Consider the following 25,727-nt stretch of genomic DNA (forward strand, 5'->3'; position numbering starts at 1 on the left):
AAGTCCCTGCTAATCTAGGACTTCCAGTCTTGCCTTCCTTCTTTCTTTCCACTGACATTCACAAGCCACCCCCCCCCCCCACACCCACACCACACCCACCACACACACACACACATTTCTCTCTTCTCTCTCTCTTCTCTTTCTCTTCTCTTCTCTTCTCTTCTCTTCTCTTCTCTTCTCTTCTCTCTCTCTTCTCTTCTCTTCTCTTCTCTTCTTTCTCTTCTCTTCTCTTCTATCTTCTCTTCTCGTGAGACTCGCACACACACGCACACACATGTACTCACACCACACACACGCACACATCACATGCACGTATACACACGTACGTACACACAACACACACACACGACACACACACACACATACACACACACCACACACACACACACAGCACACACACACACACACACACACACACACTACTTTCTCTGCTCTGCGGTGGACACTAAGCACCGTGCTGTTCAGACTGTGACTCAACCACCAGGAATGCCCCCACATTAACATGTGGAGAAATGGAGGGAGGGGGGGAGGAAAGGAAGAGGGGAGGAAGGGGAGAGAGTCGGTGGAGTGTTTGGGGGTTGGGGGGGGGGGGGGGGTGTTGGGGGCGATGTGACTGGAAAGACGGGTGCATGTTGAACTTGTTCACGGGAAAAACAAAGGAGTTTAAACGGTGCCACTCGTTTAGTGGTCAAGGTTTCACAATCTGTTGAGTCTTAGGGAATGAACGGTAGAGTGAGGAAAAAGAGAGAAGAGAGAGATGAGAGAGTGAGAGAAGAGCAGGAAATGATTTTAGACTCTGGCGGTCTGTTTACACACCAACAGCTGTTACACTTTCTCTCTCTCTCTCTCTCTATCTATGTTGAGATGATTAGAGAATGGATACAGATGAGTCATCAACGTCTGGGTTTTGCGTGCGTGCGTGTGTGTGTGAGTGTGTGTGTGTGTGTGTGTGTGTGTGTGTGTGTGTGTACATGCATGTATGTGTGCTATGCGCTCCTCTTTGTTTATATTTTCAGCATGTATGCATGCATAGTTCTTATTTTTTATTATATCCAGTAGTATTATTATCTTTATATTGTAACTGTTCATCTGCAGTCTGCAGAGTGTGCTGCAACAAAAGAAAAAGTCTGCATAGCAGCTTCATTAAGACCTGGAACTCATCTGTGTCATTTTTAGATTTGAGCTAAAAAGCTTTATTTTACACTTTGGCTATTCAAAAATAGCAGATCTACAAGCTCGTAGGAGTGCCGCGCTACGAGCTTGAAGATCTGCTATTTTTGAAAAATCGTGAACATTTGTGCAAATCTTTGAATATATATATTTTTAAAGCAAACATTTGTAACTCAAATCTTTGCTTCTGGGGGTCCCTGGAACAACATATTTTGAGATGGGGGTCGGCGGCCAAATACATATCATTTTGGGGGTCCTTGACATGAAAAAGATTGAGCACCACTGATATTGAATCATACGTTTTTTTTTCAGAATACTGTTGGATTTAGACGACATTTTGTAGAATCGGCTTCAGGTCTTAATGGTTTAAAGCTCAGAAGAGCAAAATTGGCCCTGTAGCTTACTTTGTACTGCCACAGCGATAAAATACGGTATATGGATGTGCATAACATCTCCTTTTGAACTTAAGTGACAAAATAATGAGCCCTCTTGAATAGTGCATGATGGACACTCTCATAAAATTGTTCCTTATCCAGAACCTGTAGCATGGTTACCCTGCAGGCGCTAGATAGCCTTGTGTGATAACACTTGTGTGTGTGTGTGTGTGTGTGTGGGTGTGTGTGAGTTTGTGCTAGGTTGTTATGTCTGCTTTTTTGTTATGTCTCTGCCTTGTTTGCTAGTTGTGCCAAGGTAAATTCTTAAGGTTTATTAAGGTTTTACTCTCATGTAAACCATTCCAAATGACAGTATGTTCCACTAGGCGGGTGTGTGTTTTGTCTTAGATTTGTAATGTATCTCAGTATCTCACTCCCTGCTATGTATGCTATGTTTGTGAGCTGTGCGTCAGTGATTGTCTCTGAGAGACTATGTTTTGCACCCTATCCGTCTGTCCGTCCGTCCGTCCGTGCATGTATGTGTCCGTCTGGTCTGTGAGCAGCTAATCTCCGGCACCGTAGGGCCAATCGCAGCGAAACTGTGCACGCACACTCCCTGGATGCCAGAGCAGAACCTCTGTCCCAATCAGATCAGATCGGCCTGTTATAGCGCCACCAGAAGGTCAATTTTATGTATTTTTTCTATATTACTCCTATCTTATTTTTTCCAAAACATCACGTAGATCTTTACACAGTATCTCTCTCTCTAGTCTACTAAACTTCTTTCAGATTTTTCTTTCAGACGTTTGCAGGAGTGCTCCGTTTTGAACAAAATGCCTCAAATAATGAACGTGAAGTTGTGTGATGGAGGGCTCTATAACAGGCCGATTCACGTTTTTACCTAGCACTGATCTGCGTAAAACATTGTAGGCACACTCCCTAGAGGCCAAGGAAAAACCTTTGCCCTTTTCACATTGCATTTTTCACATCTGCCTTTCATAGCGCCACCAGGAGGTCAACTTATGTAAAACTATTTTTTTATATTACTCCTTCAGATGTTATCAAAATTTCACGCAAATCGGTACACATGATGATCTCTATAGTCATGTGATCAAGGCGGATTTGATTTTTCATATTCCATCCTGATTGGCTAAGATTGACATCTAAAGTTTGAAGGAGGCCGTTTTGTAAGACTTTGTAAAGTGCAGCTGACCTTGTTTTAGTTTGGATTTTTGTCTGGATGGGCGGAACTTTAGAAAACTATGACACAGACACCCACTTTTCCAGATTCGGTCTTATCAGTCACAATGTGTTCTTGATTAGTTACATCCCTCCCTATCACGTGCCCTCTTCCGAAAGAAAACTACATCAGCCTTGACTACCAGTGGTTAATTGAACATGGATAACGCATTAGAGGCATTGCTGAATAATAAACGTTCTCACCTTTGCTGTATCTCCTCTGCAGTATTTTCTGCAACTCTACTGCATGCCCAGGGTACGTGAATGGCCATGAGATATGCGCGTTTGTGGACGGAGATTATTTCTGAAACTATTTCTGTGCTATGTGCGAAAACGCTTGTGTGGACGGAGATGGTTTTCCTTTTAAAATGAAAATGTATTAGTGTGGACGTGGCCTAAGAGTGTCAGTCCTCCAGATGTTCAGAGTGTGTATGTGTGCGTTAATGTTTATCTGCCTCCGCATGTGTCTAGGATACAGCTGTATACTATACATATAAATGATGTGTGTGTGTGTGTGTGTGTGTGTGTGTGTGTGTGTGTGTGTGTGTGTGTGTGTGTACTTGCCCTTAGATGTGCTTTTTTTAAATACATGTAGGTCTGCTACAATCGGACAGGTATCAACGTTTGGTCTGTGTGTTGGGTTTGAGTGTGTTCAGTTGTTGGGAACAAAGCTGGGCAGAGCCCAGGGTCCCTCCAGACGTTACGTTGTCTCGGCCTCTGGAGTGGGGCCCGGTTGCAGAAGTAGGTCGGGCCCCCTGCACCCCACCCCACCCCTCCCTCCCTCCCTCCCCCTCCCGGGTGGGATGGGGTGGGGGCGGAGGAGGGGAGAGCCAGAGGATGGGTGGAGGAGGTGTGGGATGGGCACCCATGCTAAATGCACAAAATCCCTGAGACTTGTACAGTTATACTGTATATGTGCCATGTATAGTGAATAAGTGGGCAGCTTTTAATAGAACTTCTGCTTTATTGGGAGAGGTAAGGGAGGAAGGACATGCAACACAAGTCGGGTTAAGCCCTGTATCCTTCGTCGGTCATGAAAAAGAAAATAAACAGCTGCCGACGAATTAACTAAAATAGCTGATCCACAAGCCCATAACACGTCGCATGTTGTTAGCTTGTAGAGCACCTATTTTCACTATTAAAAAAAAAAAAAAAAAAATATATATATATATATATATATATATATATATATATATATATATATATATAAAATTTGGAAAAAAAAGCAAAAAGAAGAACATTTTCACCTATAAAGACACAAGCCCAAAATAGGGACGACAGGTATGAAAGTGATGAAGCACGAATGGGTTGCAAACGACATCAAGCCCATGTCTGCACGCTTCAGGGTGTGCATGCGTGCACTCTGCTGCGTGACCGTATGCATTAGGCATGTAAGTATCTAGTAATGCAGGGTAAGGGTCAAGCTGATAGAGTGCTTCCCAACCACCTCTAAAGAATGCATCGCAAGAACGCATCGCACACGGCAAACTCCAAGTGCAAATGTGACTCGGAAGAGAGTACATGTTTGAGCACTCTTTTGGAGTTCGATTAACACCGAGGACTTTATTGTGCAGGGGCCGTCTCTGCCTGCATGTTTCGACAATCTGATATCAATCCGACTACGTCATGCGGTATCTGTGTGATCCTGGAAGTTACTGTAACTGTAACCTGGCTGACTCCCACGTCGTCGCGAAATAGCAGATCTACCTACGAGCTTGTAGATCTGCTATTTTTGAATAGCCAAAGTATAAAAGGTTAAAGTGATTAAAATGATGCTATATTAACACATTTAGCTGGGGACCCCCTGGAACTCCCCCCACGGACCCCTGGGGGGTCCCCGGACCCCACTTGGAGAACCAATGTCCTAAACATCATGTACATATACGCTACTACATAATATGCATATATCTTTTGATTGTTTGACCCGTTTCTATGCTGTTTTTGCTTCTCTCCTTGATCATGATAATGCTTGTACAGACTGGATCCTTCTTTATTTTGTATACAATATTGACTATACTTGCCAATTGAACCCTATTCTCTGGTGAATATTTAGAACATATATAAGCTAACGATGCATCGCAACACCCAAGATATTTGCAGTTAAGGGGGAAAAAAGTATGGGGCCTAGGATATACCCCTGAGGGTCTCCAGTCAACAATGTATGTAAGGTTTAAGTGGTTACGCTGTAGCTCTTTAGATGAGGAGAATTAGATTTATTCAACCATGTACTTTAACCCATTAAGACCTGGAACGCATCTGTGTCACTTTTAAGATTTCTTTGGCTTCTGTGCCGCGCTATGAGCTTGTATATCTGCTATTTTTGAAAAATCGTGAAGAAAATATTTTTTATATTTATTTCAAAAAACTGTTAGGATTTAGAAAACATTTTAAGGACTCAGGCCTTAATGGGTTAAGTGTTGTAAGCAGTTTTTGTTGTTGAAAGCACTCAGTGTGCTGCTGTGTTGGCCGGGCCCTCGTTGTAAAATATGTACCGGGTTGGGTTTGACCTGGATAAATACCCAGTCCCAGATTAAATGAAATGTGTGAAAAAAAAATACAAAATATATAAATAAATGAGTTGAATAAACTGCCATGATCCACAAAAAAACATTTACTGACCATCTGGAGTGCAGCCCTTGTGTCGTTGCCCCATATTAGAGGAAGCATGGGGTTTGTCTGGGAATGCAAATCAAGCGCCCCCCACAAGAACTTCAAACCATGTGAAGCCATATTGAAAATACACAGGTTTATGTTCTTGTTTTTGGCTATTCAAAAATAGCAGATATACAATGAGCTTTTGTATATATTTTTTTCCTACTTGGTCTGTGTCTCATAGGAGGGCTGTGGACAGTCCAGAAACCTGTCTACCAGTGACATCATCGTTAGGCAGGATTTTTTTCTCACAAAAAGATTACAATTCTTTCATTCAGATTTTTATTAAGGCGAGAACAATGGGATCTATTATTGCATCGCAACTTTCCAGGAATACAAAGCCTGCAGTTTCTATTAGCTTGGATTCCCCATCGATGATGTCACTGGTAGACGGGTTTCTGAACTGTCTACAGCCCTCCTCTGAGACACAGACTGATTAGAAAAAAATTGTACCATTATATCATGAGCATTAGAAAATGGGTGAAGTCGTCCTTTAAGACCAGGATCGCATCTGTGTCATTTTTAGACATTATTTTACACTTTGGCTATTCAAAAATAGCAGATCTACAAGCTCATAGCGCGGCACCGAGTGCCGCGCTATGAGCTTGTAGATCTGCTATTTTTTGAAAAATCGTGAAAATGTGTGCAAATCTTTGAATATAATATATACGTTTTTAAAGCGAACATTTTTAACTCAAATCTTTGCTTCTGGGGGGGTCCCTGGAACAAAATATTTTGAGATGACGGTGCGCGGCCAAATACATATCATTTTGGGGGTCCTTGACATGAAAAAAGATTGAGCACCACTGATATAGAAACAAAGTTTTTCAGAAAACTGTTGGGATTTAGGAGACATGTAGAATCGGCTTCAGGTCTTAATGGTTTAAAGCATACTTGACTTGACTTAACAAAACGTTCTCTGAGGGGGTAAAATGCTGTAAAATTCATGCAACGAAGTGCGTTGCATGAATGAAAACTGAATCCTAGTCTCTACAGCGGTGGTTCTCAAAACATTTTCATGTCAAGGACCCCCACATTGATACGCATTTGGCCGCGGACCACCATCTCAAAAGCTTTTTGTGCCAGGGACCCCCGGAGTTCATATCAAGAACAAAATTATTTTCGGCATTCTGCTTTCTCAAAAATAGCAGATTTACAAGCTCACAGCGTGTTACAAAGTGACGCGCTGTGAGCTTGCAGATCTACTATTTTTGAATAGCCAAAGGATAAGATATAGATATTAACTCATTTAGCTGGGGACCCCCTGGAACCCCTTCCAGGACCCCATGGGGGTCCACAGACCCCACTTTGAGATCCCCCAGGTCTATAGCATATTGTGTGTGGTACAACGCGTCATTATGTTGATGTACGAAGCAGATGAAACAGGCCTGCTATTGATTTGTTTTCATCAGCTGATGGGGTTTTAGCGTGCCGGTTAAAAGCTCTTGTTATGACGCTATTATGTAACTAAGAGCTTATGGAGCCCCAGGCTAAAAGGCTAGGGGCTCAATGGTCCAGGAATGCATGCACACACACACACACACACACACACACACACACACACTCACACTCACACTCACACACACGTCACACACAGTGTGTGCAAGGCTCGGCATTCAAACATGGCAACTGTATAGCGTGTGATTTGCATTCCTTAGCGAACCAGCGACCCGCTCAAATGACAGACTATGACACAGCCAGTGGTGTAAAGTAACTAAGTACATTTACTTAAGTACTGTGCTTAAGTAAAATTGAGGAATTTTTGACTTTACTGGAGTATTTCCCATTTTCAGTACTTTTACTTCTACTCCATTACATCTCAGAGGCAAATATTGTACTTTTACTCCACTACAATTATGTTGCATCGCGACGCGTTGTGAGCTTGTAGATCTGCTATTTCCACATATTTTAGTACTTTTACTTTTGGTACTTTAAGTACATTTTGATGGTAATTCTTTTGTACTTAACCAAACTGTATAGAGTGTGATTTATACATTCCCTAGCAAACCAGCGACCCGCTCAAATGACAGGCTATGACACAGCCTAGAAACCTACAGTAGGATGTGGACTGTGCTTAACATGGGTGCGTGCATGCATGCACGCGAGCGCACTAGCAAAAGCCCATGTCCATGGTGCTTGTGGATGGTGTCTGTGGTATGTGTGTCAGTGTGGCTACGATAGCATTGTAGCATCGTTGACACTTGGTTTTCTTTTGTTTGTTTTCTTTTTTACTCTTTTGTTTCCTTTTTTTTTTTGGTGACAATGAGTAATAAGCTTCGGCTTCAGCCCAAACCCTTTCGGTCAAAAGATCTTGTTGAAAATATTTTGTATGCTCAACTGTTTGTTTTTGCAAACCATCACCGAAACAAATAAACTAACTAACTAACTATAGGAGTGCAACAATGAATAGAACTAATTGATTTAATTGATTATAAAAAAATATCGATGATCGACAAAGGTTCTTAATCATGTCATGTCATTGGCAAAAAAAAAGTACTTTTTTTCTCTTCAAAAATATTGAAAATATAAACATAATTTCAATAAATATTTGTCACTATTTCTTTCACTATTTTTGCTTGACACTGTTATGCGGCGAAGTATAAAATGACGCTAAAGTAGTTCATCGATTCATTGGAGTAAAAAAAAAAACGCATCTCAATCATTCCATTAATCGAAAACGTGAAAGATAGAATAATGGCGTATAGGAAATAATGGATGCTTTCAGCCCTTTTAGTGGCTACTGAGGACAGGGCGATACAGGACATTGTGACACTTCCTCTGACCCTGCCCACCGTTAAGATGTCTGCCGGACCTGACTCACAGGAGGGCCGGACTGCTCCATATTTATATATATGTGTGTGTGCGCGCGTCCGGCATCATACTTTTCACACCAGGCCGGTCTATATACACTGTGGCTATTTCAGTTCTGTCTCCCCCAGTTCCTGTGTGACCTCTCCTCTCTCCTCCAGTGGTGGAAAAAGTACTCAAAATGTTTTACTTAAGTAAAAGTATCGATACTGCAATGCAGAAGTACTCTGTTACAAGTAAGAGTACAGACTTTTACATTTACTTGAGTAAAAGTACAAAAGTATTGGTATCAAAATGTACTTAAAGTACTAAAAGTAAAAGTACTAAATGTTTGAAAATAGCAGATCTACAAGCTCACAACGCGTCGCGATGTGTGTCAGTGTGGCTACTATAGCATTGTAGCATCGTTGACACTTTGGTTTTTACTTGTAACAGAGTAATTCTACATTGCAGTATTGATACGTTTACTTAAGTAAAACATTTGAGTGCTTTTTCCACCATTGCAGACAAGCTAATACACAACACATCCATGTTCATTGTATGCTGGCTAGCCTAGGTGTGAAATAAACTCGGGCTGCTGCTATGATAGACTGACTGACCAGGGATCAGATTACCGCAGCAGTTAAAGTGCGAGCCGAGAGAGCACGCACAAACTATAGGCTACCTCCGTGGAATCAAAGTGCACCGTGGCATGTATGATGTGTGATCATGGATTCATTGATAATCGAGGTGAATCCCAACCAACTTAATTTTGAACCTGTGAAGAGCTCTGTGTCCCAGCTAATGTCCCCCGACTTTTTCGCCCATGACGTCGCACGCGCGCGTGTGTGTGTGCGAGCGTGCGTGTGTGCGGCCCGGCTGAGGAAGCTGTCATGGGAGTGTCTTAGCTCTGAGCTGAGGACAGATAACATTACCTCGCTAATGCTTACATAACTTCCAGGCAGCGCCACGTCACAGCTGACCCAGACACACACACACACACACACACACACACACACACACACGCAGAGAGAGACACGCAAACACTACAAGCACTCATGCAGAGACTCAAACTCAAACTATAACTACATATTCAGCCTCACACTTAACGTAAACGCGCACACACACACACACACACACTCACACTCACACTCACACTCACACTCACACTCACACACACACACAGCCATTCTAGATCTAGATCCGGCAGTTGCCTTCACAGGGCTATGGTGGGATATACAAAGATTGTGTGTGTGTTTGTGTATGAGAGAGAGAGAGAGAGAGCATGTGTGTTGCTTTGTGTATGCCTTTGTTTGGCAACTCAGTGGATGAATTTCTTTGGTCTCTTAGGTAAAGGGAGTTTTTCTTTTCTACGTGTGTGTGTGTGTATTTGGGCTATCCATCTGTGCCTAGTTGGTTTGTATGTAGGTCAGCTCACAAACAGGCTCTTTTTCGTCTGATATCACCGCCCCAGACACACACACACACGCACACACGCACACACACAGATGCACACACGCACACGCTTTCCCGAGAGGGTCTGCGTTTCCTCTCAATGTGGTGACCACATGTTCAAGAAAGCAGGAGAGCGAGAGAAAGGGAGAGGGAGAGATAGAGCAATGGAGGGAGAGAGAGATAGAGAGAGTTCTGTTTTTGTCCAATGTTTTTCTAAAACCTTACCAAGGCAGTCAGCTGACTTCTGGTCCAGTGTGATGGAACACACACACACACACACACCCCCACACACACACACACACACACACACACATACACACACACACACACACACACACACACACACACACACACACACACACACACACACACACACACACACACACACACACACACACACACACGTTAGCCTACTACTACTGATAGATAATTATTGTGTATGTACAGTATGTGCATATAAGTATTGTATTGTTTTTGTGTGTGAGAAAGTTACTGCATTATTAGTGTGGTTGTGATTGTGTGTGTATGCGTGTGTGTGTATGTATGTGTGTGTGTGTGTGTGTGTGTGTGTGTGTGTGTGTGTGTTGTACTTTGGGGGCCCAGGCACAGCTGTCCTTGACAGCTGTATCATGACAAACATCTGACGGAACGTTGCATCACCTCCTGTGTGTGTGTGTGTGTGTGCGCGCGCGCGCGCGCGCGCGCGTGTGTGTGTGTGTGTGTGTGTGTGTGTGTGCACATGCGCGCGTTCGCATGTATGGGTGGCCACACATACAACACACAAGTGTGTTTGGTCTGCACTCCACTGAGAGTGTATGTAAGAAATGAGACGTGTGTGTGTGTGTGTGTGTGTGTGCGTGTGCGTGCGTGGTATAGACAGGATGTTTACTGTGAAGGTGTGTGTATATTCCCTGTATAATCTCGGGAGAGTAAAGCTAAATCTCTCTGCGCTGTGAACCGATAAAACGGTCAAAGCAGCAGTGCACGTGTATGTCTGTGCTGCTCGATTGTATTTACGGACTCTCTATTACCACCTGTATATCTGACATTGTGAATCGCATGCTGACAGTCGGCCTCATCCTCAACAGTTTACAAGCACAGTTGCTTGGAAGCCAGCGCTGGTACAGCCCAGAGAAGTAGGGATGCAACAGTTCATTGAACAAATTGATTTAATTGATTATAAAAAAAATAATCAATTTGAATAAAATGGACCAATAGAGCACCGAAGTCCTGACGTGACTCGTTCATCCCCAGGTTTGCGGAAGTAATTTCTCTATGGAGAATAACATTGGGTCATCTTAGAATCGTCTCATATAAGAATTGTGGTCCAAAAATAAACACCGCGTGTCGGCGTTATTGTCAGGGAGGGGGTTCTGTATCGTTTATGATAGTCAGTCACTTATATTTGATACAGTCTGTTTCTGGCGAAAATGTAACTAATTTGGCGGAAGTAACATTAGCGTTTTTTCACCGTCAGTTGATGCTTCATATCCATAAGAGTCAACACGCCGGGGTCATTTGTTTATTTTTGGAACACAGTTCTTATTTGACGCGATATTAAATACGTCTATGGGATTCAGAACGGGGGTGGAAAACTGCGAACCAGGTAGACAAACAAAGGATGTGTAAATGACGTCAGACTTCGGCGGTCTATTTTGAGGAAACAAATTGAAATGACATTTTCCCCAATGTTTCTCCTTTTTTTTTCAAAGATAGAAAACATTAGCAGAACTACAAACTCACAACGCATCGCGTCATGATGTGGTGTGAGCTTGAAGATCTCCTATTTTTGTGTGACACTGTTGTACGGCAACGTATAAAACCAGAGGGGGGACGTTTGAGAAATACTGATTTGGAAGGCGTTTGTAGAATCGGCATCAGGTCTTAATGGGTTAACCCATTAATATCATTTTGGGCGTCCTTGACATCAAAAAGAAGAACCACTGATATTAAAGCAACGTAAAGGATAGGATTTAGAAGACATTTGTAGAATCCCCAGAACCAAAGACTTTAGTTAAAAAATATTTAAAAAATATATATATATTCAAAGATTTGCACACATTTTCACGAGTTTTCAAAAGAAAATAGCAGATCTACGAGCTCGTATAGCGCGGCACTCGGTGCCGCGCTATACGAGCTTGTAGGTCTGCTATTTTTGAATAGCCCAAAGTATAAAAGAATGAATGGTTATAGCTACAAAAAAAAAAGTCAAAAGAATGACACAGTATATACGCGTTCCCGGTCCTTAATGGATTAACGCTGCGCTCGGTCCCTATGACAACGCTGCTCTTCGCCACAGGTGTTTTCCCTTTGTCTGCGTTACGCAATCAACTCGGGCTGAGTCGGTGCAGCACTTGCGTCTGTCGGTGCGCTCAGCACCACCTGTCTCTCTCTCTCTCTCTCTCTCTTCATCTTCTTTACCTCCGCTCTTCTTCCCTTTGTCACACTAACACACGAAAACCATATCGGCCGTGAATGTCTTGCTTGCCGTTTCTCCGTGGCGGTGGTGGAAAAAGTACTGAAATGTTTTACTTAAATAAAAGTATCAATACTGCAATGTAGAAGTACTCAATGTAGTACTCAATGTAGAAGTGTTACAAGTAAAAGTCCGCAATTAAAATTTGACTTGAGTAAAAGTACAGAAGTATTGGTATCAAAATGTACTTAAAGTACCAAATAAAAAAATACTAAAATGTTTGAAAATAGCAGATCTACAAGCTATTTTCAAATAGCCTATGTATAAAACAATGCTAACGTGGTTAATGTCTGTTTTATAATGTAACACTTTATATCTGCAAAGTAACTAGTAACTAAAGTTTTCAAATAATTGTAGTGGAGTACAAGTACAATATTTGACTCTGAGATGTAGCGGAGTAAAAGTACTGACAATTGAAAATACTCCAGTAAAGTAAAAGTACCTCAAAATTGTACTTAAAGTTGTACAATGCAGAATCACAAATAACGATTTTTAGCAACCTCTGCTGGTCACTACCGTCACTGCATACAATTTCCGTAGTCCTCGATTACCCAGAATTCCATTCGTTTTCACCGGAAGCCGGAAGCGTTTCAAAAAGCGATCTTTTAATTGTTTTATACTATCTACGGATCGTTTCTCTTAGCCAGTGGAGCATTAGTTACCATGAGCTGTGCTTTCTTTTTATGTTCTTTTTCGATCTTCCAATCCTACATTCTCTTAAAATCAGCATGAGGTTCCTTTTTGTTATTAGTGCGGTAGTTCCTGGCCAAACAGGAAACCGTTGCGGTGTTCCTGGCCGACGTCATGACGTCGGCCAGGACGTCGGCCACGACGTCATGACGTTGGCCAGGAACGTCATTTTCCCGGGAAAGTCCCCCCAGTCCACGTTCAATAGAAAATATATAAATAAAAGGCTTCCGGGGGTGAAATTCATGGAGTGGGTGTTGTGAAACTTTTGCCACTCACAAAAGATATACAATTTAACTTTAGTTTTGTTGAAAACGTTACCTAGTATGCCTTTAAGTACAGTACTTGAGTAAATGTACTTAGTTACTTAGTTTCCACCACTGCTCCATGGTCGTGTTGGGCAGCGGTTCTCTACAGTGGGGGGTCCAGGGACCCCCAGGGACCCTCAGGGGCCCCTAGGCCTGTCACAATAACTACATAATCGCCTAATCGCAATTATTTGAGACAATCGCAATTATTTTGACATCATCGTCATAATAAAATGACGATTTTCACACATTTTCAAATATAAAAAAAAAAAGCAGAATTAGCAGATCTACAGGCTTACAACGCGCCACAAAGTGACGCGTCAAAGTGTTTGAGGATCACCGGCCTAGGGAACTGTCTGGAATAGCGGCCATTGGGGCCGCTTGGCAGACTCCCAACACTGGGCAGAGGTACGCACACACGCACCCTGATGAGCACCAGCCACAGGCTCACTTCCTGTATCAAACGCCATGTGTGACGGCAGGCACAGGAAGTGACCTCGTACCCCTGACCTCCGACCTCTCTTGATACCTGACCTTTCGTTTCGAGTGCGTACGCAGGTCGGAAGCGGAACAAGTGACAGATGGGAGAGGAATGGAGCAAGAGTGTGTGTGTGTGTGTGTGTGTGTGTGTGTGTGTGTGTGTGTGTGTGTGTGTGTGTGTGTGTGTGTGTGTGTGTGTGTGTGTGTGTGTGTGTGTGTGTGTGTGTGTGTGTGTGTGTGTGTGTGTGTGTGTGTGTGTGTGTGTGTGTGTGTGTGTGTGTGTGTGTGTGTGTGTGTTGCCTGGCATTCCAACAGGATTAGGTAGAGGAAGTTGTGACTCTTTACTCTTTATCAGAAGTGTTTAACAGGCACGGCCACTGGGAGGTACAGAGGGAGAGAGAGTGACATTGTCATCAAATGGGACCTGAAGCACACACACACACACAGCTCATATATATATATAGTCATATAGTAGTAGGCTGATTTCCATGTAGAAATGCCAAGAACAACCATGTGTGTGTGAGGGAATAGAAGGACAAAGAGTGTCTTGTATTGATGGGGGGGATTTGAGTCTGTTGGGTTCTTTTAATACATCCATGGTTGGGTCCAGTCCTGGGGGCCTAGGATAGGAACGTTGTGTGTGCGCGTGTGTGCGTGCGTGCGTGAGCAGAGGAATGCTGGTGTTTGCGGAGTGAAGAGCACAGAGGCAGCAGACTCTGTCCAAACACACGTCTGTTTGCCAAGAGCACCGAGTTCCGAGTGTGTGACAGAGAGACAGAGACGGAGGGTGAGACAGAAAGATGAGAAAATGGGTTCGGGGGAAAATGCAGACAGAAAGACGGAGAGGGAGAGACAGAGACACCGATGGAGAGATTGAAACGGATTTGAGCAAATGGAGAGACTCAGGGAAAAGAGTGTTCACAAGAGTATGTGAGAGTGAAAGAGTCTGCGTGTTAGTGATGTTAAGGGGCATAGAGAGATACTGTGTGTGTGTGTGTGTGTGTGTGTTTTCCCCATGCTGTGACCTTCTACTCAATGAATACCTTCATCTCTCTCCCGGTGCCTCATAGCTGGAGAGCAGACTGCACTGAAAGAGGTCTCTCTCTCACTCACAGACAGACACACACACACTCGCGCACGCGTGCACTCGCACGTACGCCCACTCTGTGGACTTTGCTCAGGTTGTTTGTGTGTGTGTGTGTGTGTAGGTGAGTGTGCACTGTACATACTGTTACCTGTTTGTTGGGCCGATGAGAGGTCAGCAAAGAGAGAGACAGAGTGAGGGAGGGATGGAGGGATGGAGCCGGAGGGATAGATAGAGCGGGAAGAAGAGAGAGAGTTAGAAGAGGAGAGGGTAAGCAGTAAGCACGATGGACAGAAGAGAATAGAGCTTGACAATGCCCACCCCGATACCTAGAGTATCAGCCCATAGATTGGGCTCCAAATCAGAATACAATCATTCCATACATTTGGGCCAGTTGGGCCCATCTACCCGTCTAGTTGGGTCTGTTTGGGTCTTATCAGCCTTTTCTTTCGGTGATTCAATGTTAAGGCATGCGCTGTCACGTGACCTGTCCACGTCCCGGACACGCTGCGATTGGCCGGAAAAGGACGCGCTGTGATTGGCCAGTAGTCACTTTGATAGGCAGTTGAGACGAAGGCTCAACCCCAAAATATTATTTACGATTCTGTGCCTATCGGTACGTTACTCGGACTGGTACAAAACTCAGATTGGACCAGAGTTTTTCAAAAATCAAAAAAATTAAAAATTGCCGATCTACAAGCTCACAATGTGTCATTGTGACTTATTGATCAAATTTTTTTTTAACAATCTTGAAAACTTTAGAAAAATGTTCCCTATGAGGTTGAAAGTGGTAGAACACATCGGCTGCTAATACTGATGTTATAAAAAAGTCAAATAATGGCCGATATATCGGCCAGACCGAAAGATATACCAATATACAGAGAGCGAGAATGAGAGAGGGAGGCAGGCAGTAGTTTGGACTCCGCCCAGACCCAGAGTTCAGTAGCGGCCATGTTGGCTGATGGCAGATGTCAGTCACAGAGAACGGGGAATGTAAAGCCTGCTTTATAACCTGTGAGCTTGTTTACGTGAAAATAGCCGATCTACAAGCTCACAACGCGTCGCATTGCGACGCGTTGTGAGCTTGTAGATCGGCTATTTTCAAATAGCTGATGTTTAAAGTGCACATGTGGCCCATTATCGCTTCTTTTGGGCTGGTTTTCCTAGACCTGGTTGCTTGTTTCTCTCTCAGAATCTGGCAACACTGCACAGGACACCATTGCACGACCAAGCTGCAGCTGCGCATGTAGCCTGTATATACATGCTCCCCCTTTCCATACAGCTGTGTTTGCATGTGTGGATGTTCATTGTTGTGTGTGCGTGCGTGCGCGTGCATGCGCAAATGGGTGTTTATTGGCGGGTGGGTGTGAGTGTTCTGCAGTGGCCAGTAGGCAACCTGTGAGTGTGCATTGGTACACATGCATAATGTGCGCACGTGCACGTGTGTGTGTGTGCGTAGTGTGATTTATCCTGAATGCAGCTCTGCATACAGCTGTCTCAATGGGATCCCAATTACTTTACCAGCCCCAGACCTCCGCCATGCAGAGAGAGAGAGAGAGAGAGAGAGAAGGGAGATACTGTATGCATAGTGGAAAAGTCAACAGGATTCTCAATCTGTGAATTCTATTATATTTTGTTCTCCTTTTATAGCGGCGCTCTCGTTCAGGAAGCGTCCCGGTCCTCGTATAGCGCACTCTGCGTATAACACACGGTGTCATATTTTCGCCCGCAAAAAAAACACAAAAAGCATCTCCACAACAACAGATCCTCTTTCCAGGAATTTAGGGAGGAAAAAGCTTTTTTAGCGTGTTTAGATTTACAGCTGGCTGTGTGTTTTTTATTAGCTCATCCTCTAGAGGGGGGATTGAATGGCTTCCATCAGGGGCGGGGGCAAGGGTCATGAAAGCAGCTTGCAACAAAACAAATGTACGAAACGATAAAATGAAAAATGCAAGATTGCAAGATGTATCAGATTTGAGGTGTTAACTTAACAGTAATGCTGGCATAATGACACCACATAGTAGTCGTGTGTGTGTGTGTGTGTGTGTGTGTGTGTGTGTGTGTGTGTGTGTGTGTGTGTGTGTGTGTGTGTGTGTGTGTGTGTGTGTGTGTGTGTGTGTGTGTGTGTGTGTGTGTGTGTGTGTGTGTGTGTGTGTGTGTGTGTGTGTGTGTGTGCGTCCTATAGCCATGTGTGCCATTGATTAATCAGTGTAACTAAGAATTTACTTTTAATGTACATGCTGTTTGTTTAAATGAATAAACAAATAAAGGTTGTTGTTTTTTATTCCGTCCCTCCAGGTCCTGCAGAGGTGCCCATGATGTCCCCCAACGGATCTATACCCCCCATCCATGTGCCCCCTGGATACATCTCACAGGTGTGTGTGTGTGTGTGTGTGTGTGTGTGTGCGCACGTGCAAGTGTTTGTATGTGTGGGTGGGTGCTGTGTTTGTTTGTATGACTTTGGGTGTTTTTTAATTTGCGTGTGCATACCAGTGTGTGTGTGTGTGTGTGTGTGTGTGTGTGTGAGAGAGAGAGAGTGTGTGTGTGTGTGTGTGTGTGACTCTGTGTGTTGTATTTGTGCATGACTGATGTGTATGACTTTCAGGGATGTGTGTTTGATTGTGTGTATGTCACTGTGTGTAACTGTGTATGCTTGTGCGTTCATGGGGTGTATGTGCGTTCACTTTTCTCAACTCAATATTATTGACCACATTCTGCGTATTCGTACATTCCCAGATTGTGTAACACATCCAAATTGTGTAATGCTTCCAACTTGCGTGTGTCTATGTGCTTGCGTTTGATGTGTGCGTGTTATATGCGCATGCATGTGTGTGTGTGTGTGTGTGTGTGTGTTATGAGGGATGGAGAGAATAAACACACGGTGAGAGACTGCATTCAATTATCCAGCGGTTTCTCTCCCCCTCCCCTGCCTTGTCTTGTTTGCTTGACTTCACCCATTTGCTTCTGGTGGCTTGTCTTCCCATAGTCCCAGCACCTGTACACCAAGCCAGACCTTACTGCATAGTAGGGCTGGAACTAGCCATTATTTTCTTAGCCATTATTCTATTACTTTTTCGATTAATGATTTAATCAAGAAGAGCATTTTTTATATAATAATGAATCAATGTTTTTTTTATAATCGATTAGACATAACCACTTACGCAATATTATATCGTTGTACAATGGTGTCGTGCAAAAATAGCAAAATAGCTAGTCTACAACCTCACAACGTGTCACGATGGGACATGTTGTGAGCTTTCCATATTAAAATATTTCTTTTTTTAAATAAAGGAGAAAATAAAATGTTTTTGTAATTATTTTATTATAATCATAAAAAAAGGTTTTTAAATAATTTATTAAATCAATTAGTTCGATTAATTGTTGTACTGTTTAGTTGGGCTCAGTCCTATCCTGGCCCTTTTAAGATCAGTGGAGTGAGTGAGTGAGTGAGTGAGTAAGGCCCCAGTCCTCCCACACTGAGTAGGAATGTGTTGGAACCCTGAGCCTCCGGGAAACGCTTGTTCTGCAACAGTCGTGTGTGTGTGTGTGTGTGTGTGTGTGTGTGTGTGTGTGTGTGTGTGTGTGTGTGTGTGTGTGTGTGTGTGTGTGTGTGTGTGTGTGTGTGTGTGTGTGTGTGTGTGTGTGTGTGTGTGTGTGTGTGTGTGTGTCCCGAAATGACCTTCCAAGGAAAGAATGATTTTTTTTTTGGGGGGGGGGGGGGATTCCAAAGTAGAAAATACATATCTCATTGGTGCTCAGGTTAGGAAATGGGGGTTATTTCTGGGTGAGAGTCGGGGGTTAGGATTGGGGTTGGATTAAACATTTAGCTGTAGGGACAGAGCCAGAGGTTAGGAAGCAAGAGTGGGAAGTCCTCCTCACAAGTATTATAAGACAAACATGTGTCTTAGTGTGGTGTTTGTCTGTGCCAATGGCAGTAAGGTCATTGGCTCACTGTGCGTGGGTGTGTTTTTGGGTTCATGTGTGTGTGTGTGTGTGTGTGTGTGTGTGTGTGTGTGTGTTGGCAGGGACTGGGCCAAGTAAGAGCGGGAAACAGTCACTCTTACATAAACAAGGCTCATAGGAGAGACAGGCTCAGGGGAGGAGAGAGAAAATAATGGATTAGTAGAAGTTAGTGACAGTTGCAGATGCACTTTGCATGTAACTAGTGCAATGCCCGTTGCACGGCATGGCCACGTCTTGGAATGTGTGCCCGTTTGGAGAGAGACGGTTCAGACACGACCCTGCACTCCGCTGTGTCCTCAGCAATACAACCAGCAAGTGTGAAGTTGATCCGATGAATGGTTGTGGAGATATGCAAAGGAATGTCAGACAGACACACAGAGGTTCTTGGAATTTATACATAAAAAACTAGTGCAATGCCTGTTCAGGCCTTGGACACCATGTGTGTATATATATAGTGTGTGTGTGTGTGTGTGTGTGTGTGTGTACTATATAAGATATATAGTAAATTATCCCCTGCACTTGTGCGCGTGCGTGTGCGTTTGTGTTTGTTCCGCTGTTGGTTTTTGCCAGTGAATTTGTGTGAGTGCAATGTGCGCGTGTGTTTGCGTGCATGCCTAGGTCAGTTCCAGTTCCACGTGTACTCCAGGCTGGACTTTGGCCTTGTTTTCCTGTAAACACTCTGTTTTCCTTCTCTCTGGATAATAATAATGACTAATAATAATCATTTAGTCCCCACCGCCTTAGGGTGTCTTTTTTTGGTCACTGTAAATTTGCACATACTGTACTGTAGGTGAAATGTGTCCTCCACATTTACCCATCCTATAACTACAAGGATCCGCGCCATTCTACGGCTCAGGGCATTGGTTTAAAGTAACTAAGTACATTTACTGAAGTACTGTACTTAAGTGCAATTTTGGGGTACTTATACTTTGTATATATACTGGAGTATTTCCAATTTTCAGTACTTTTACTTCTACTCCACTACATCTCAGAGGTAAATATTGCACTTCTACTCCACTACAATTATTTGAAAACTTTAGTTACAAGTTACTTTGTAGATTTTGATTATTATTAGAAAACATGCATTAACCACTTCAGCCCTGTATACATTTCGGCCATTTGAAAATAGCCGATCTACAAGCTCACAATGCGTCGCGATGCGACGCATTGTGAGCTTGTAGATCTGCTATTTTCAAAAGATTTTTATACATTTTAAAACTTGTGAAATGGGACATTCTGCATAATAATGAGTACCTTCTACTTTTGGTACTTTAAGTACATTTCGATACCAATACTTTTGTACTTTTACCTACTTTAACCTCCTCTCCTCTCCTCTCCTCTCCTCTCCTCTCCTCTCTCTCTGTTTATCTCACTCACATTATTCATTATTTCTTTAGTTCCCTTCCTCCAGTCCTGGACCTCTCTCATTAATTAATTAATTCATCCATCCTCTCTCTCTCTCTCTCTCTCTCTCACACTCTCACTCTCACACTCTCACACTCACACACTCTCACACACTCACACACACACACACACACACACACACACATATATCCTTTCTCTCTTCTGGCACGGTCTATGTTATTCCCTCTCATGGTGCTCAGTGTGTGTGTGTGAGTATACTAATGAATTTTTGGTGTGTGTGTGTGTTAAGGACCAGCAGATGACTTCCCCGCTCTGCAGGGAGTGTGTGTTTGCTCTCTGCTTGGAATGCGGGCCTGTGAAAGCGTCTGAATGGATGGAATGTGTGTGTGTGTGTGTGTGTGTGTGCGAGTCTGTGGCTGTGCACTTTTGGGCATTAATGTGAATAGATATATGGAATCCAAGGGAATGCCAGCAAGTTCTTGGAATCTAGTTTTCATTGAAATCCAGAGATGTTCATTTAATGACAACAGTACCAGCTGTCCTTGCCGTTTAAAGCTGCAATCCGGAACTCATATTCACGAATAAAAAGTTATTGTAACTTATTGCAACCAATCTGTATGGTAGAGTATGTTAATACAACATAACTACATCTGCAGTGGCTGGAGGCAGCATTGCCAGATTCTGTGAGAGAAACAAGCAACCAGGTCTAGGAAAACCAGCCCAAAAGAAGCGACTATGGGCCACATGATTACTTTAACATGTACATCAGCTATTTGAAAATAGCAGATCTACAAGCTCACAACGCGCCGCATCGCTTGTAGATCTGCTATTTTCAAATAAAATCTTGCATGGGAAATTAAAATAAGCAGATCTGGCAACCTTGGCTGGAGGTGGTCTCCCTGCTCCTCCACTGAGACATTTAGACGCGGGTAGGACACCTACTGGTTGACAAGCAGTACTGTCTCAAGCTAATAAACCTAATCTCTGCCCTGGCCCAGGGGTCGGGGAGAGATATTGGCCCTGGCCCCCCTGGGCTGCCTCTTGTCTGAGCACCGTAGAAATGTGGTGTCTCGTGCGAGAGAGAGAGACACCAGGCCTTAAATCTCAACTGTCCGTAGGTTTTACAAATATTTAACCAATGAAAAGTATTAACTCTCTCAGTGCCAATGAAATAAAAAAATATGTTCAAACTGTGCCAGCAATTTTTTTTTATTAGCTTTTTCAAAGTAAAAAAAAAGTGCTTAGGAAGCGAGATACAGCCTTTTTCAGTTATAAGTTAAACAAGGAGTGGATGGAGCTGCAAATCTTCAGATAATGATATCTTGGGTTCTGAACATTTTTTTCAAAAAAAATAAAATTATACTTTTTCTTTCTTTTTCTTTTTTAACTCTGGATTTTTCGTTCTTGGCACTGAGGGCATTCAGAAAAACCTCGGGATATCTCGTTGTGCGGCACTGAGAGAGTTAAAAAGAGCAGTGGTGGAAAAAGCACCAAAGTTTTTTACTTAAAAGTATCAATACTGCAACGGTAGAAACACTCTGTTACAAGTAAAAGTCTGGAATTCAAAATTCACTTGAGTAAAAGTACAAATGTATCGGTATCAAAATGTACTTAAAGTACCAAAAGTAGAAAGTACTCATTATGCAGAATGTCCCATTTCACAGGTTTTCAGATGTACAAAATGTATTAAAAAACTAGATCGGCTATTTTCAAATGGACGAAATGTATATACTGTCCGGGCTGAAGTGGTTAACGTACGTCTTGTAACAATAATCAAAATCTACAAAAGTAACTAGTAACTAAAGTTTTCAGATAATTGTAGCGGAGTAAAAGTAAAAAATACTTGCCTCAAAATTGTACTCAAGTACAGTACTTGAATAAATGTAATTAGTTACTTTACACCACTGAAAAAGAGCTTAAAGTAATACTAGGTAACGTTTTCAACAAAACTAAAGTTAAATTGTATATCTTTTGTGAGTGGCAAAAGTTTCACAACACCCACTCCATGAATTTCACCCCCGGAAGCCTTTTATTTATATATTTTGTATTGAACGCTGTCGGGGGGGACTTTCCCGGGAAAATGACGTCATCTGGTTTTGGCCAGGAACTACCGCAACGGTTTCCTGTTTGGCCAGGAACTACCGCGCTAATAACAAAAAGGAACCTCACGCTGATTTTAAGAGAATGTAGGATTGGAAGATCGAAAAAGAACAGAAAAAGAAAGCACAGCTCATGGTAACTAATGCTCCACTGGCTAAGAGAAACGATCCGCAGATAGTATAAAACAATTAAAAGATCGCTTTTTGAAACGCTTCCGGCTTCCGGTGAAAACAAATGGAATTCTGGGTAATCGAGGACTACGGAAATTGTATGCAGTGACGGTAGTGACCAGCAGAGGTTGCTAAAAATCGTTATTTGTGAATCTGCATTGTACAACTTTAAATTACTAAATAACAGCCACACTGGGTCCACTGCACGGCGACAATGGTCCTCCCTCAGCCTCATAACATTGTATATAACATTGTTTGACCCATGTCCCCCTTTTTCTCTCCCTTTCTCTCCTTCCCTTCCCACGTCTCCTCCCCCTCCCCCCCCCCCCCAGGTGCTGGAGGATAACACAGGCGTCCGTCGGGTGGTGGTCACGCCCCAGTCTCCCGAGTGCTACCCGCCTTCCTACTCGCCGGCACTGTCGCCCACGCATCACCTGCCGCCGTACCTCACCCACCCCCACTTCATCCACAACTCCCACTCCTTCTACCCGCCGGTCAGCCCCGGGGAGTTACCCCCCCACCAGTACTACCAGCACCCTCTGCCCCCCATGTATGGTGACCCAGGTAACTAACTGTGACAGGGTGACCACCCCCCGGAAGTTGAACGCGTCCCCCCGTTGTCCCTTAAAGGGATAGTTCACCCCAGGAAAAAAAAAGTATTTTCTATCGATTGTGGAGACTTGAATATATGGATATGTTTTTTCGTTTTTGACGCTTTCCTAAGCCAATAATTTGATGACCAGCGGACCCGGTAGGCATGAGGTTCCAGTAGGAGACACAAAGGAGACTCTTTGTGTGTCTCCTAACGGAACCGCTGCCGGTCATCAAAGTATTGGCTAAGGAATGCGACAAAAACAAAAAGAATATTCACGAATTCAAGTCTCCATTGGGTGACTAATCGATAGATTCAGGTTAAATCCCTATTTAAAATAGGGTTTAAGCCCTATTTTAAGAAAATGTATATTATAGTCACAATATCGGTGTTGAGGTATTTGTATAAAAAATATTGTAGTATTTGATTTTGTCCATATTGCCCAGTCCTAATCATAATGTTTGTGTGATAACAGAGTCAAGAGAGGACTCTATGCCCTGTAAGATAAACATTATCTTCGTGTCTGGGCATTAGTTGCTCTCTACCGCCATCTAGTGGCACCACATAGAAAAAAGTGGTACCACAAAAATAGGTGGTACCACAGGGGCACCAGAGGGGTACCACCCCTGACATTATCAAGGTACAACCACTGTAGCTTTGATGAATTAACTTATTTCATTTTCTAATCTAAAACCATGCCCTCTCCTCGTTTGCTGTTGTCCAGAGATCATCCCCGTGTATGGGATGTCCAACTACATAGGCAGAGAGGAGACCTACAGTAAACCACAGCCCAAGAAGATCAAGGAACAGAGACAGCTAGAGAGGCAGAATCGACTCAACTCCCCTCCCTCGACCCTCTACAAGGGCAGCCTGGGCCCTGCGCACAACGGATACAGGTCAGTGCAATGCTCCTGTAGACCAATGGTTCTCAAAGTGGGGTCCGGGGACCCCCAGGGGTCCTTGATGGAGTTCCAGGGGGTCCCCAGCTAAATGATAGTTAGGAACCAAATGGACCCTTATGGGTCTGTAACTCAGAGAGTGTACAAATGGACATTTGTACACTCTCAGAGTTAAATTAACATTGATTTTACAATATAAATTGGGGTCCCAGAGGTAGAAATGCCATTAAATGGGGGTCCATAGCCTAGTGCATGTAAAACTGAGGATCCTTGAAATTAAAATGGTGGAGAATCACTGCTAGAGCCGTAACAAATATTCTCTTATGGGGGTCCCTGAGGCTTTTCAAATGGGGGTCTGCGGGCTAATAAGTGTCAATTTTGGGGGTCCTTGACATGGAAAAGTTTGAGAACCACTGCTGTAGACCCCTGGAAGAAGTGACTGATGGACGGACTGACTTAAGCTTAACCCATTCAATCCGGCAACGCTTCTGTGTCAATTTAGATTTCTTTGGCTATTCAAAAATAGCAGATCTACAAGCTCATAGCGCGGCACAGAGTAACTGCAACAGCCTTCCCTTGCAGGGTTTTTTTTTTCTCGCTTTTTGAGAAGTAATTATTCATTTAAAAAAGATTCACCTCTGCACCGAAGTGCAAAAACTAGAAAAGTGCCGATTCATGTGAGTTTTGGATGTAATCTGTAGGAGAAGTAGCAAAAAGTGTGTTTTGGAGAAAACGCTAAATGGGCAGGGCCTATACAGGGACTTGCATCATTTGACTGTACAACCTATGGTTCAAGAGTTAAAGGCCAAAACATGAAGTCACCTGTTGTAGCGCCACCATGAGGTTGATTTGAACGTTATTCGCCGTTAAAGCACAAACTAGGGCACTCGCACACATACACACAGACGCACACACACCCACCCACACACACACACAGACAGACAGACACGTAACATAACATTGCCAGCTGCGTGTCATTAACGTCATGCTGTTCAGTTTGGAAAGTCTTCCTGGAACGATACACTTGAGTTTCCTTGCTCATAGCTCGTCAGTGATGCCTCCTAATCCTCACTCCTAGCTCCTTGGAGCAAAAAAATAAGAGATTTGGCACGATTGTCAAAATGGCAGACTGACTGACTGACTACTTCCGGTTCAAGTGAGGATAGAGGAGCGAGGACAGAGCAGGATGGACCAATTATTTGTTTACAAACGTGCCTGTTTCATGTAATCAATTCCCAACAGATCCCCAAACCTGTTGTTTTGGGGAACGCTGGTTTCAGCTCGTTCAACCTCCTCTTGTGTGTAGGCTGGTGAGGCGCGCTCCCTAGCCGGACATATATACTTCATCGCGCAACGGTATAGCGCACCGAGAATAGCTCAAGCTGGCCCTGATCCAGAAAAGGTTGAGAACCACTGAAATACGGTGAAGAAAGAAAAATAACAGGTTTGACTGTGAAGCTGCAGTAGTCTCGCCTTCCTTTGCACGTATTAGTTGGCGATGTTAGCGTTTTAAACGGCAAAATATGGATGGGACGAACGTCATACAAATGCACCCTATTCTGTATGACAAGTGCAAGGCTGAAGTTCAAGAGTTCATCTTTGCTGGTCAGAGAACAGGCAAGGAGGAAAAAATAGAGCAGTGCACGCTTGTGTGTGTGAGTGTGTGAGTGAGTGCGTGCGTGCGTGCATTACGGTGTCTGTCCTCGCTCCATTCCAGTTAGTGCGGTTCAAATGTTTAATAATTGTGGTGCAATTATGGTTTACACATGACGTGCTTCAGTCTGTCAGGGCCTTTTAGAATATCTTTTCACATGGACTTTTGTTGTTGTTGTGATTTCTATTCTACGCAGCAACAAATTACACACCCCATCATCACTGGGGTCAATGGGCTCAGGGGGCGGAATCGGTTGTCCAGGAGGGAAGAAG

General features: G+C 43.4%; 1 protein-coding gene across 1 annotated transcript in view; it reads left to right on the top strand.

The window, feature by feature from the left end:
• fndc3ba (fibronectin type III domain containing 3Ba) overlaps positions 1–25,727 on the top strand; it is a 164,587-nt gene that overhangs the window by 53,955 nt on the left and 84,905 nt on the right. The window contains exons 4-7 of the mRNA XM_080414878.1: positions 17,011–17,087; positions 22,643–22,874; positions 23,627–23,798; positions 25,652–25,727. The exon at positions 25,652–25,727 is cut by the window's right edge and continues 58 nt beyond it. Coding sequence (XP_080271004.1) covers positions 17,011–17,087; positions 22,643–22,874; positions 23,627–23,798; positions 25,652–25,727 — 557 coding nt within the window. The remainder of the gene's footprint in view (positions 1–17,010; positions 17,088–22,642; positions 22,875–23,626; positions 23,799–25,651) is intronic.

This window comes from Gymnoscopelus braueri, assembly GCF_963280865.1.
Source record: "Gymnoscopelus braueri genome assembly, chromosome: 19".
Lineage (NCBI taxonomy): Eukaryota > Metazoa > Chordata > Actinopteri > Myctophiformes > Myctophidae > Gymnoscopelus > Gymnoscopelus braueri.